Source organism: Gracilinanus agilis, chromosome 4 (assembly GCF_016433145.1).
Source record: "Gracilinanus agilis isolate LMUSP501 chromosome 4, AgileGrace, whole genome shotgun sequence".
NCBI classification, from domain to species: Eukaryota; Metazoa; Chordata; class Mammalia; order Didelphimorphia; family Didelphidae; genus Gracilinanus; species Gracilinanus agilis.
The window spans coordinates 488,509,870-488,525,045 of record NC_058133.1 but is presented as its reverse complement, the minus strand read 5'-3'; the positions used below and the strand labels follow the sequence as shown (position 1 = coordinate 488,525,045).

The 15,176-nt window shown below is 37.8% G+C and overlaps 1 protein-coding gene across 4 annotated transcripts in view; it reads right to left on the bottom strand.

Moving 5' to 3' along the window:
* Positions 1–3,961: 3,961 nt before the first annotated feature.
* Positions 3,962–15,176, bottom strand: part of GOSR1 (golgi SNAP receptor complex member 1) — a 77,203-nt gene continuing 65,988 nt past the window's right edge. For 3 of the 4 annotated variants that reach the window (XM_044672905.1, XM_044672908.1, XM_044672906.1), the window contains exons 8-9: positions 7,583–7,665; positions 3,962–6,058 (exon numbers count right to left, since the gene is read on the bottom strand). In XM_044672905.1, coding sequence (XP_044528840.1) covers positions 5,934–6,058; positions 7,583–7,665 — 208 coding nt within the window. In that variant the 3' untranslated portion in view covers positions 3,962–5,933. Of the gene's footprint in view, positions 6,059–7,469; positions 7,666–15,176 lie in introns of those variants that run through there. The other variant, XM_044672909.1, reaches the window with a different exon arrangement.

The window sequence follows — 15,176 nt, the reverse complement described above, 5'->3', positions numbered from 1 at the left end:
GACTGATGGAGAACTTGGCTAGTTGGGGGAGAAAGAGCATTTCAGAGCAAAAGGAACAAATGAAAGGTCTAAGAAGCAGAGGGAATGGGCATTTGGAAACCTAGGAAACTTGGCACTTCTGAACATAGTTGGCTTTTTCTCACATCTTTTCAAGGAACTAGCTTTTATTTTATTCCTTTTCTTTTTAAAAATTTTAATAACAAGTTTCCACATAAGTTTTCCAAAGTTATATGATCCAAATTGTCTCCCTCCCCACTCCCAGAGCTGGCAAGCAATTCAATCTGGGTTTTAAAGGTATTATCATACAAAATATATTTCTATATTATTCATTTTTGTAAGTGAATAATCTCATAAAATCAAAATCCCAAAATGTATACTCATTTAAACAAGTGATGAATCATGCTTTCATCTGCATTCCTACTCTTAACAGTTCTTTCTCTGGAGGTGGTTAGTATTCTTTATCATAAGTCCCTCAGAATCATTCTAGATCATTGTATTTCTGTTAGTAGCAAAGTCTATCACGTTTGATCGTTCCACAATATTTCAGTTACTGTGTACAATGTTCTCCTGGTTCTGCTTATTTCACTCTACATCAGTTCATGTAGGTCTTTTCCAGCTCTTTCTGAAATCATCCTGTTCATCTTTCCTTACAGTATGATAGTATTCCATCATCATCATATACCACAATTTGTTCAGCCATCCCCTAAATAAGGGACATCCCTAGTTTCCAATTCTCTGCCACCACAAAAAAGGGCAGATATTTTCATGCAAGCAGGTCCTTTCTGAATTTTTAAAAATCTCTTTGGGATACAGACCTATTAGTGGTATTACTGGATCAAAGGGTATGCACAGTTTTATAGCCCTTTGGGCATAGTTCTAAATTGCCCTCCAGAATGGTTAGTTCAGTTCACAACTCCACCAGCAATGCATTAGGGTTCCTGTTATGCCACCCCCACCCCCCAACATTTATCATTTTCCTTTACTGTCATATTGGTCACATTGGAGGATTTTCAAAATGAAGCAGGATTGTGGTTTTGACCTATATGAGAACTTCCAGAAAGGTACTGGTAAGAGGAAGATGACCTTATCCTTGCCAAATCCTAATATTCAAATTCCTCAACACTCAACGAGTTTTCAAGTTAATATGAAGTTCTTTACTTCTAACATAAAAACATGAGTGCAAGGTTAAAGAAGAGTGTTTGAATATGGGTGGACCTTTTTTTGGATGTAGAGTAGTGGGTAGGATGTTGGACTTGAGAATCAGGGAATCCCAGGTCCTAGGGGAGACCCCAATTTGAATTCTGACTCAGCTAGCCCAAAGCTCTATAACCTTTGGCAAATTACTTAACCTGTCTGGGCCTCCTTTTCTTCACAGAAGGGGATTATAAAATCCTTGTGGGATTTACCTGGTAAGAGCTGTGAGGTCAAATGAGTGATATTTGTAAAGGGCTTGGTAAACCTTCAAGAGTAATGCATATATCAGCTATTAATATTGTCAGTCAAAACCCAGTCAGTATTTTCTCATTCAGGGTTTTGGGATCTTTTGAGAAATGTTCATTTGGCAATTATATAATCAGCATCTCCAAATTTCTTCAACGGTTGCCATTATAGTACCCTAAAATTAAAAACTCATACTACAACCATTTAGAATTCTAGTTTATTATTAAATTACATAACAAAGCTTTTTTCTATACTGACAGAAAATGCACATTAGATGAGAATAAAAATTAATTACAAATACAATAAAATCGGTTCCAAGAAGCTTTTTGAAAAGAAAAAAATAGAAAGTGCAATTGGAAAAGAATAGAGTTTTGTCTTGGCATTTTTCATGAGGAATCGTCTTTCATCCTGGTGATATATGATGGAAATTGATTCTCTCCCTCCCCTTCTTAAGAGCTGAAAGAATGGAAGCAAATGCAAAGGCCCCAGTACCTGGGGGAGATAGATCTAGGGTACAGAGAAAGTCACGAAAGACCCTAAAATATGGCTCAGCTTTGTCTTAATTCCTTATTCTACAAAGTCTTGATACACACTTGGCCCTTCCTTTAGTTTCACCTTCCAGAAAAATTCAAGTTTGGTGGTCCACCCAACAAAATTGGCCCACAAAGTTGTGTGAGTCCAAACAAGAGGCAAAATAATTTCTGCCCCAGAGGTCAGAACACAAATCCTGGAGTTCTCTGAGAAGTTACTCACTCATCAGTTTACACCTGCCACTCATTGTTACTTTAGGTCTAGCCAGAGAAACTCAACTATCAGTCTTTTGGGAAAGTGAGAACTCTTGGTGGTCATCAATTATTTGGTGGATTGTAATTACTTGTTAATAATCTAATGTGAGGTATAATAAATAAATAAGGCCAGTCTAGGCTGGACGTTCTATTCCTTTCCACTGGGTAGTCATAAAAAATCTAGCTCAAGAGAACCAGAGGAGTTAATAGTTGGCATGGATAATTGAGGTTCCTTAGTTTTTTCAGTATGTTAGCAGAGTTTAAAAATATAACAAGATTAGGCCTCTTCTTTGTCATATTCATACTGCCATAAGCACAATCTTTTAATAAGATACATTTAGTAGTATTCAATACAAGAGAAAGTGGTGAATATACCTGATATGAAGAATAAAGAAAATAAATAGCCTTGCTGGGCATTTCTTGCCATATCTATCACCATTCTCAGGGTTTCATTAACATATCCATAAGCATCAGATCAACTTTCCTTAACAAGAAGGCTGTCCTTAGGCCTGAGCCTGCAAAGGAACAGATAGAAAGGAAGAAGTACAAGAGGCAGAAAAGCCCTTTTCTGACAATACAAAAGTATGATGTTCAAGTAGTGCAGTGGATAGGGGCTTTAGATTCAAGCTCTACTCCTTCCTGCCTGGGTGACCCTGGGCAATGATTTTACCTTCCCAACCTCCAGTATCCTATTTTTCTATAAAATGAAAGAGTTGGATTAAATGACCTTACAGGGCTCTTTCTGCTCTAAATCTCCAAATTCTTATCGTAGAAAAAGTAAAATAATGTATTTTACAGGGAGCACTTTGCCTCATTCATATATGAATGGAAAATTTCCAGGACAAAAGACCAAAAGCACCTAGAGCAGATAGCTTGAATTAGGAAAGAATCAAGTAGTTTTTAATTAAACCAAAAGAAAAAAAGAATGTACCTTTTGGTATTTCCCGCCCCCTGCTCCATTTTTGCTGCCATTCCTTTTCATCTTGACAGAGAATTACAAAGTTCCGAGGGTCTGGTTGTTAAGATAGAAAAGAGGAAGATTCCTAATTCATGGCACTGAATGTTTCTTCCCTAAAGCATTATGGCTTTTTTTTTTTTAAATGACAAGATCTTTTGGACAGAGAATTTCAAAACTGAACCTTCTCTTCTCAACAAGAACTCCTCATCAGGCAAATGATATGAATTTAAAGCCAAGGGGCCGCTGAACTAGGAGGAGGTGAGGGCTAGCTAGCTCTGCCACTGACTAGTTGGGTGATCTCCAGAAAGTAAGCTGGCTTCTCTGGCTTAGATGAGTGCCAGAGTCCCTTTCAACCTCACATTCTAAGATACTATAGGGATTAGTGGCATTTCTGAACAGTCTTTCTGGAGAATGTCAGAATATATTAAACAGAGACAATGAAATAATCCTGATTGTAACAAATATATCTTGGCCACTGGTATCCAGCTGTAGTGAGGCAGACAACAGTAATAATGGATCATATGGACTTTGGGATGGCTTGGGGGAGGGGGAGGTTACAAAGAAAAATTCATTAGTAATAACCAGTAAAGAAACAAAGATTCCTGACAAATTCTATTCCTTCACATATGCTTGACCCTGACTAAAAGGTTAACCAACCAACAAAATGGATTATTTATTTAGTTGTAGTTAGCAAGATTATTTTCCATAATAGTTTGATTCTCATACAATTAGATTTAATGAATGCACCAAATAATCAGACCAGTAAAAAGACTGGTTATATAATTAAATAAATAACTTTATTTATGATACTGCAGATTTTATAAATGCCAACCATATAGTAACCAAAAGTCCTACAAACTCTAGCTGGGACATAACCACCAATTGAGGCCCTTTGAAAAAAAATCAAAGATAATAAGCATCAGGGGAGTTCTGATCTCCCAACAGAGAGAGTTTAATTAATGAATTTACTTCCCTGATCCATCAAGCTTCATGTAGGGAAAATTAATATTCTTTCAAATCAAGGGCATCCCCAATCAATGAAATGATCAACCCATACATAGAAAAATAAACCCCATAATTTAAAAATATTACCAAGTCTCCTCCTAATCCAGAAGGCATTAGAACTCTGACATTAAAAAAAAAACCTCTGCAGTCTTTATATCCTATCACACCAGTGTGTCACTTTAGATAGAAGCCTCTATCTAGATCAAATGAACAATATAATCTACACACCATGGGGTGGTTCTGTGACCAGATCTAAAGCTCTTTCAGTCCTTCTGGTAGAATCCAGAGCATGAATCAGAAATCCAATGGTTAGAACAGTCTTTTCTCGAGGCAAGGAACAGAGATGTTGAGCAAGTTTCCACACTGCCTAGGATTATGATATTACCATGATGAGGAATTAACTGCCTGGAGGACTAGATCAAATGTCTGAACTCTAAAAGAACTCTCGGGGGTAGTTTATATTTTTGTGGGTGATGAACAGAAGATGGGAGTGGATGAAAGAAGATTCTGCAACATGTACAATGAACAGCAAAATAACATTCTGAAGGTTCAGAGACCTTTAACAGATGCGATCTACAATTAGATAGACACGGGGTGACCCGGTTCACTCACACAGCAGAAACAAGAAAGGACATGTAATGCAGCAGAAGATGATATGGGGTCTCTTCGATTATTTTTGTTCACACACGACAGAGCTACACGAGGCGGAGAAGCCCATGTGCAACCTGGGCTGTGCCCTTTCTCAGTGATACATGTATGTCAGTTTTGACTCAAGATGACTTGGAGCATGTAACAGTTTGGGGAACTTTTGAGAGCTGGCCAAGTTTCTCATTTCATTAGAATTTAGATCTTGTTCTACTTCCCAAGTAGAAAACATTAATTCAATTAAAAAAAAAGACAGTCAAAACAATGAACAACCTTTTAAAAAAAACCACTGCCTTTTTTTCAAAGATTTTTAGATGACTACCAGCCCACCAGACCATATATAAAAATACCAGGATTGCTTCTGTCATAGCTGTTGCTCACGGTGAGAACAAGTATCTATTGCATTTCAATTAGGGCCAGAGACTTGATCTTCCTATGTCAAAGTGAGGCTATTTTCCTAAAGTTCTCCCACACTAGACACACACTCAACAAAAGAATAAGATACTTTCTATGCAAACAGAATTATCTTTGAATTCTGGGGAAAAAAGGTTTGAAGCCACAGAATAGAATCTGTAGCATAGATGACATAGAATGATCTGACTATTCACCAGAAATTAAAAAAAAAAAAAAAAAAGAAAGAAAAACTTCATTCATTCCTTCATAAACTTCATGTCCCTGATGGCTTAAAGCTACAATACACTGGTCACAGGCCCAAAGAATCAGGGAACATTGGCCCACTAAAGACATTCAAACTTCCAATGGGCTTTTCTTTTAATGAGTAGTTAATTGCCAGGCAGGCTGCATTCATACCTTTTTTTCCTTAATATGTTTACTTACCTCATAGAAAGACACAAAGGATTGAGAACTTTTCTTGGTTTGGATTTGAAACAAAAAGGGGGATAAAAATTTTGCTGAGAAGAGGACACAAACACTGTAGCTCCAGCCCCAACCCTGACCAGCACACGGCCTCTCATAGGCCTTAAATGACATGATGCTGATCAACAACTCCCCAGGTCTGTCCATGTCTTCCTTTCACTGTTCTGTAACTGGAATCAACTCAAGGAAGTGGTGGTTGTCAAAGAGTCTCTAGAGAATGTCCATTAGTGGAAAGCGTAGAGCAGCAAAAGGATAGTGCAGACACCAACGACCCCTCCCAGGATGAGGGAGTCTCGCCGTTTGCGCAGGTTGATTCGCTGGATTAGGCTGTTCACAGCAGGAAACCGATCTGGGGGAAGCTCCTGTTAAGGTCATATGACAAGGAAGGATGCTTCGGGAAAAGCCAAAGAGATGGCACTGACCAGTAAAGAAGATGAGCAGATGGTCAGAAACAGCAGTAAAGAGCAAAGGGAAATCTCCCAAAATAGGGAGGCAGCTCAGAGACCACCACAACCCGAGGAACAAGCCCCAAGAAGTACAGGTTTGCTGTAACCTTGGCCATGCTTCTCTCTTCCCAACAGCTGGAGCTGGGAGGATGCTCCAGGATTTCTCTTAGCAGGAGGCAGCCAGCATGGCCTTTTTCCTGGTCATCTGCTATTTCTCTTCCTAGGCTAAAGATTATGTAAAGATAGAAGAAGAGGCTGATTTGTTCTTGTATCTCTGCAAATATTAGTAGAGAATGCTTTGCACATTGCTAGGCATTACCAGGCACAGAGAAGGCATTTCATACATGCTTGTTGTACTTATTAATATTTCTAAATAGACTTCAAGATATCATTTTGCTTTAGGAAATAAAAGGTATAACACATGATTTTCAGCAGTAAATTTAACATAACATTAAATTTAAAGTAGCATAAATTAAGTGAGATGATGGGATCTACAGCTCTAGAAAATAGTATGCTTTTTCCTCAAAGAGGTACTAAAGAGTCCTTCGTGGTCCTCTTGAGTGCCTAACTTTCTTTTTTTCTTTTTTTTTAAACCCTTACCTCCCATCTTAGAATCAATACTGTCTATTGGTTCTAAGGGAAAAGAGTGGTAAGGGTGGGCAATGGGGGTCAAATGACTTGCCCAGGATCACACAGCTAGGAAGTATTTGAGGCTAGATTTGAACCTAAGACCTCCCGTCTCTAGGCCTGGCTCTCAATCGACTGAACCACCCCGCTGCACCCAGTGCCTAACTTTCTAAGTTATTCAGAAGAGTAACTTAGACCTGGGGATAAAAAGGTCTATTAATCTGCCCTCATTTAAGGCCTTATTTTTCAATCTCTTTGATGTATTTTGTGCTAATTAAGATGAGAAAAATGAGGAATAAAAAAGTTAAAGATACAGCCAATCAGTAGTGCAATCTAATAACAGAACCACTCACAAAGGTGGAATTCTCTAACAAATAGAAGATATTCCCTTGCTTGCCACAAACAAGTCAATGTGCACAGCTGTCTTTCTCTTTGAACTCTTTGCCAGTGACTTGTTTTACTTGTGACAAAGAAGCAAGCAGCACGCAATTTAGATCAACATGTCAGACATGATCTTTTTATTATTCTGAAGCTTTAAAAATGCAAAATAATTATTATTAGTGAATAATTTTCAAATTTACAATGACTTTCTTTCCTCTAAGGCTATTTATCCTAGAGCATAATGCTCAATCACTTGTACAATTCATCTTTTGGAGATGAGTTGGATTAATCTTTCATGGAGTCAGAGTGTAAGTTTATATTTGTACAGTGTGACTGCCCAATGCCCTCAATGCTACTGATGAATGTGGCCATGCTAGAAAGTAGAAATAAACACAGACATTAAGCTTCCCAAAGGATACTGGCCAACGTGTTCATCCGGCTTTGTATAGATTTCAACATCCCTCTCTGTGATGTCATATTTTCTTTTGTTGCCATTGCAATGCTGAAAAGAACATGGGAGAGAGAATTAAATTACTATTAAGTAATTTAATTTAAAAAATTAAATTACTATTAAGAACATTCAATTCCAATGGTTGTAAAAGGAACACAAACTGATTATTGCAATATCTACTGCCTCAAAGAGCAATAAGACGACAAAAACTGAGTCCAAAACTATCTTCCTGGTATTCTTTTCTTGGCTCAGCCTCAATGATTATTCTGTCCTAATTGATCTCCTTTCTGATTCTAGAGCCAGTGTGCTTTCCTCTGTTTCTTCTCAGACAGAAGGCCTGATCCACTGTATTATTCTCTTTGGCTATATCAGTGACCTCATAAATGTGGGAATTCCCTTCAATGGTACAGATTACAATATTCCTCTTTATCCTGTTAACTCCTCCACTACAGCACCCTCTGCATCCTCCCTGGAAGTCCATCCATCATGCCAAGAGCCTTCTTCTATAGCTCTTGACACTGCCTGAATTCCAATAGAGAATTAAGAGTTTTCCACTAGTTAACCTTCTTCTCATGTTATAAGTTTGTTTTAAAGTTCTCTCTTTCTATTTTTTAAAACATATATCTTTTTAGAATTGATGCAAGTATCAGTTCCAAGGCAGAAGAGTGGGAAGGGCTACGTAAATGGGGTTAAGTGACAGAGCTAGGAAGTATCTGGGGTGAATTTGAACTCAGGACCTTCAGTCTCTAGGTCTGGCTATACCCATTTGCTGTCTTGTGTTAAAGTTCTCAGTGTCAGCAGTGGAATGTTACCATCATTTCCTAAATATGATGAAATGTTGCTAATCAATTTGGGTTGCAAGAAAAACAAATTTTTTTGGAATAAACACTTTGAATCAACCATCCTTCTTTAAACTTTTACAGCGTATTTGTCCTCTTTTATGTACTTATATTCCAACTTAGATCTGTCCTTACTTTATTTGCTAAGTTTCTTCAGGGTGTGAACCAGCTTCTATTTATCTCAGTATTTTCTCAGCTCATAGTCTGTTGCCTTTTACATAGCACATGCCTAACAAACTGACTGATTTTAAATCTTTATGGCCTCAAATGTGAAATAGAAACATGCAAGGTACATACAAACACATCTGAACAGAGACCTGATACCTTGGAGGGAAGGTTGGCTGGTTGTAATGTCACTTCTATAAAGAAGGTTGCAGAGGCTTTTGGCATATAGGTGTGCCCTAGTTCACATTCTGAAATGATTCCGTGAAAAGAGGACAGAAAGTGAAATAATGATACAGGGCAGTTAGTTCCACTGGAGCAATGTTATAAATGTTACAATGGGGATAAATGGCAGAATGGCATTATAGTAAAATTTCACAAATTTACTGTGGGAATTTGGTTAAAACTAATTAATGACTTGTGAAAAGATACTGGCTGGGGCAGTGGAAGTACATGAAATGTAGAGGTGCACATATCTGCCCGTGTGACCCCTGAGAGACCTTCTCCTCAGGCCCTTCCCACAAGGGCCTGCTGTTCTGCTCCCACTGCCTCAGGCCTAACCATGAGGCTATGAGGTGGCTGTATCGATGGTAGGAAAGGAGGGAAATGCTCTTGGCACAGTGCATCATACTGAATAGTAGCTTCACAATGAATATGAACCACTCACTGCCAATGTCCCAGGTTCAGCAGGGGTCCTAGGCTCATAGGACATAGGGGAGCTAGAATTAGAAAGGAGCTCAGAGCCCATCTGGAGCCCATCTGGACTGAACACCTGATTTTACATATGGGGAAACCAAGGCTCCAAGAAAATGAAATGCTTTGTCCAATATCACCAAGACAGTGAGCCTGAAGTGTGGCATTCAGATTTAGAGCCAGGGTTCTTTCAAGGAGATATCCCAAGTAGTGGAAGGCAAATAAGTATGTTGAGGGGGAGAGAGAGAAGGAGAAGGAGAGAGAGTGAGACAGACAGACAGACAGACAGACAGAAAGAGAGAGAGACAGAGACAGAGACAGAGAGACAGAGAGAGAAAATGTGCATCTGTGTGCACACATGCTTTTTTGCCAGGACTAAGCAAAGATCAAGGCAGAAGTTGCAGGCTCTAGAATTCCTTATCCCTGACTCCCTGAAGTCCAGTCTGCTGGAGACCAAGGGGTGACATCCCCAGTTTACTCCACCTGCAGAGAGAGGAATATATGTCCTGGCTATCCCAAATGAGAGCTTTGAAACAATTCTCTCTTAGAAACACTGCAAGCACACATGATGGTAAATTTAAATATCACTAGCACAGGACTGTATTTCAGATGTTACCATTACACAGGCATTTGTAGGCTGGCCTGGGAAACTATTCACAGTGCAAAGGTAAGAGTCACTTGTCCCGTAGAGATTTGTATGAATGGCATAATGAGGTTTAACTGTTAAGCACTACCAACAGGTTTATTTATGAATTTCCAGAATGCAATCTGTTCAGAAATTGGGGGCTGCCTGTCTGTACTGAACATTGAATATGAGCAAAGACACTGTTTAGAAAGAGCAGCTTTTCCTCCCTCCTATTCTGAAGCTCCATTATGAAATGGAGGTCGCCCTAGGCCAAGACAATTCAAGCTGCTCTATAGCCCTTGGCAAGATGAAAATGGCTTCAAGTCCAGATCCATATTGCCATCAAGCAATGGATTTTTTGGTCACGAGAACATATTTCTGTTTCTATCAAGGCATAAATCTGCATTGGTGTAAAAGGAGTATCCACAGAGATGAAATCACAAAGGCTACATACTGAGTTGCTATATGAAAGGCACTGGGCTAGTTTCAAAGCTTAGATCTCCTGACTTACTGACAAAAATGAGTCATGGCAACTGCACGTTCTTATCTGGTTCCCAAAGGGCCTCAGATTAGACAAGAATGACTAGAAGGGAGGATGGTATGATTTCTCTTTAAGAGAATAGAACTTCTATATAAATTGCTTCAATATCCTCTTTAAAAGAGGCTACCCTCTGAGAAGTGCAGTTAACATCTCTTTGTAGCTGTCTTCAAAATAGTTTATTCTCTTTCTCTAGATTAGAGGTGGGCAAACTCGGCCTGCTAGCTGAGTTTAAAAAGAACAGTTTTTACATTTTTTAATCAATTTTTATTATATTGGAAAATGTAAAAATCATTGTTGTCTTACAGGATGGCTGAATTTGGCCCTGGGGTTGTAATAGACTGATTCCTGCTTGAGATAATAACCAGGGGTGGAGATCATGCCTCTCTTGTCTACTACCATACCATGCTTAAACAGGTACTTTTGATACTATAAAAAGTAAAGTTTGTTTAATGAGGGTTAGCAACAACCTATGATCACTGCATGCACCACAATTAATTTCAGGGACATCAGACTACAGAATTTGTAAATCTGAGGGCATTTGTTCCCAATATTTCAAATACAACATAGTACTCTCTATTAAATACACTAGTTTACATGTTTCCTTTACTAGTAGAGTAAGAAACAAATTTTTAAAAATATGAGGAAGATACAGAAATATATAGCTTATAGCTCCCTTTGTGAGAGTTTAATAGGATATAGACACACTTCTGTCCAATTAGGTGTGTCCATGTCACAACTTGATACAATTAAAAATGTGCTTTTAAATGGAACATTTTTATATCTTTCAGATAGGTAATATAACCTATTGTAAAACAATGACAGGCTGAGAAATTTAATGTCAACCTTGATATCAAATGTCCTTAAAAAAAATCCTCTCTGTAAAACGGGGATATTGCCATCTGTACACCTTCACTTTCTTCCAAGTTAATATAGTAAAGATTAAAAAAAAAAAATCCCAGAAAGCACTTTGCATTCCTCAGAGAATAGATACTATCATCATACATTATGTTGTCCTGTTGAATATGCATGATTTCCAGTAGTTCATAAGTCTATTCCAGAGCCTTTTCCCTCTCATTCCATCATCTGGAGTCAAGCCGAGTCAAATCTATGCTGCTATGGTTATTTCAAGGGTCAAAGAAACAGACACAAAACAGAAACTCCAAACAGTTCACAATGCTTTTAAAAACAATAAATCATTGATGTGCTTATGGGAACTTCTACTTTTTTATATGCTACATGAACCAAAATCTGTCATCTGTTTTTACTTTTCAATATGAGCTAAATAACGATAATTATCAATTAAGGTTTTGGTCTGGCAGATCTCTGTAGTTAAAACTGATTATCAGTCTAATGCTAAGTGATATCAGCTCTTTCTAGCCTTTTGCTATTGGAATTCAGCTTTAGTTGAACTTAAAAAAAATTTTTTTTAACCCTTACTTCTGTCTTAGAATCAATATTAAGTATCAGTTCCAAGGCAGAAGAGTGGCAAGGGTTAGACAATGGGGGCTAAGTGACTTGCCCAGAGTCATACAACTAGAAGTAACTGAGGCCATATTTGAACTCAGGACCTTCTATCTCCAGGCTTAGTTGCCCCCAACACATACTTTTAAAGTAAATATAGGTTACAATTAGAATAAAGAAACACCCAAAAGAAAACCTAAGATTTTAAATCTATCTTTAAGGAATCATCATGTGATAATTGGTTAAATTCTATATATTATATAAACATAGATTCACATTGCATTTCCCTGGCTGATAAATAATTTTCAATGAGGGCTACATAAATTTATTTTTTTAGTTAGAAAAAAATAACATCAAGGGTTTCTATATTTTTCACAGGATCACAGTCTTAAAAGAGCTAGAAAGCCTTCAAGGCCATCTAAACTAATCTAATCATTTTATAGATAAGGAAACTAAGGCCCAGAGAGAGTAAATAATTTGCCCGACATCTTAGAGGTAGTGTGAACCAAGTCCCTTGACTCACAATCCAGTGTTCTTTACACTGAGTGCTCAATCAACAAGTATTTAATAAGATGGGTAGGGCAAATGGGGGAGAAATTTGTCACAAAAACCCAGAGAAAAGAGAGTATTCAGAAGAGTGATTAATAGTGTCAAATCAAACACACAGAGTTCAAATAAAATGGAACAAGCAAAGATCATCAGTTGGGGAAACTGACTGATAAAGTTGGAAGCCAGTTGCAAGGGGTTAAGGAATGAGCAAAGAAGTAGAGGCAACAGGTATAGACAGTTTTTTTGAGTTTAGCTGAAAAAAGGGAAAATATAGAGAATAATAACCAGTAGAGATGGAAGGATCTACTTGAAGGTTTTTTAAGTATGGGGGAATAAGAGGCAGCTAACTAGATACTTCCAAAGCTGAGTGACCCTGGGCAAGCCACTTGACCCCCATTGCCTAGCCCTTACCACTCTTCTGCCTCATAACCAATACACAGTATTGATTCCAAGAAGGAAGGTGAGAGTTTTGTTTTTTGTTTTTTTAAAGTAAAGGGAAAGACTTTGGCATGTTTGGGGGATGTAGTGAAGGAACCAGTACAGAAGAAGTTAAACATTAAAGAGGGAATAACTGAGAAGGCAATCTGCTAAAGATGGGAAGCAATACAAGGGCAGACACGTAGGGGTTCCTGGCCTTTGCAAGAAGGGTCATTTCATCATTAGAGACTAAAGGAGGAGAAAATGGAAGACAATATTAATGTATTTTGAGATGAAGAGAAGGATGAAGATAATTGGATAGGTAACCAATTAGTGCAGAATAAAAAGATTGCTCTTCTATAGGGAGGAGGGCCTTATTTAAGCTGGATAACATGAAATTTATGCTTTTCATAAGCAGTCATGTAACTTCTTTCAACTCATTCAACAACAGAAGAAGGGGAGAAGGTGGATGGTCAAGGAAGTCAGGGCTGACATTTGGCTTGGGTGAGCAATAGTAAGACAGGCAAATTATAGAGTTGGTGAAGGGAGGAAAAACAAAGTCTCAAGGCTCTCCTTCCAACTTTTGTGTCTCATTTGTCCATCTCTATCTAAAAAATTTTGGAGCAAGCTGTTTAAGGCAGTTTAACTTCAAAAAACAGGCAGGGAGGAGAAGAAAAGAGGACACAGAGTGAAGCTTAAGGCTCTCAACCCTTCAATGCTCTGAAAAGTAAATTTTGAAAGCTAGGAGGCAGAGCCAAGATGGAGGAATAGAAACAGAGAAAGCTCAAAACCACCATGAGAATCCTCTCCAACCAATCTTAAAATAATACCACAAAACAAATACAGGAGTGAAAGAACCCACAAGGAGAAAAAGTGAGGCAACTTTCATGAAGAGAACAACTTGAAAAGTAGGCAGAAAGTATCTGGGGCACTGGGGTGAGAGGGGGAGCACAGCCAGTAGGAGATTATAACAAGAAGTAAAGAACAATTTTTTCTTAGGGAGTTCTTTGATGGCTTGTTCAATTTCTTTTTCTGATATGGGATTATTTAGGTATTCTATTTCTTCCACTGTTAATCTAGGCAATTTGCATTTTTGTAAATATTCATCCATATCTCCTAGATTGCTATATTTATTGCCATATAATTGGGCAAAATAGTTTTTAATGATTGCCTTAATTTCCCCTTCATTAGAGGTGAGGTCTCCCTTTTCATCTTTGATACTGTCACTTTGGTTTTCTTCTTTCCTTTTTTAATTAGATTGACCATTACTTTGTCTATTTTATCTGTTTTTTCAAAATACCAACTTCTAGTCTTATTTATTAAATCAATAGTTCTTTTACTTTTGATTTTATTAATTTCTCCCTTGATTTTTAGTATTTCTAATTTAGTTTTCATCTGGGGATTTTTAATTTGCTTGCTTCCAAGTTTTTTAAGTTGCATGCCCAATTCATTGATCTCTGCCCTCCTTAATTTGTTAATATATGCACTCAAGAATATAAATTTCCCCCTGAGTACTGCCATGGCTGCATCCCACAGAGTTTGGTAGGATGTCTCATCATTGTCATTCTCTTCAATGAAATTGTTGATTGTTTCTATGATTTCTTCTTTGACTAGCTGGTTTTGGAGAATCATATCATTTAATTTCCAATTCGTTTTTGATTTGCCTGTCCAGGTGCCCTTACTAATTATTAATTTTATTGCATTATGATCTGATCAGACATTCAAAGAGCAACTAATCCCAATACTATACAAATTATTTGATATAATAAGCAAAGGAGTCCTACCAAATTCCTTTTATGACACAAAAATGGTACTGATTCCAAAGCCAGGTAGATCAAAAACAGAGAAAGAAAACTACAGACCAATCTCCCTAATGAATATAGAAGCTTAAGGCTCTCAACCCTTCAATGCTCTGAAAAGTAAATTTTGAAAGCTAGGAGGCAGAGCCAAGATGGAGGAATAGAAACAGAGAAAGCTCAAAACCACCATGAGAATCCTCTCCAACCAATCTTAAAATAATACCACAAAACAAATACAGGAGTGAAAGAACCCACAAGGAGAAAAAGTGAAGCAACTTTCATGAAGAGAACAACTTGAAAAGTAGGCAGAAAGTATCTGGGGCACTGGGGTGAGAGGGGGAGCACAGCCAGTAGGAGATTATAACAAGAAGTAAAGAACAATTTTTTCTTAGGGAGTTCTTTGATGGCTTGTTCAATTTCTTTTTCTGATATGGGATTATTTAGGTATTCTATTTCTTCTGCTGTTAATCTAGGCA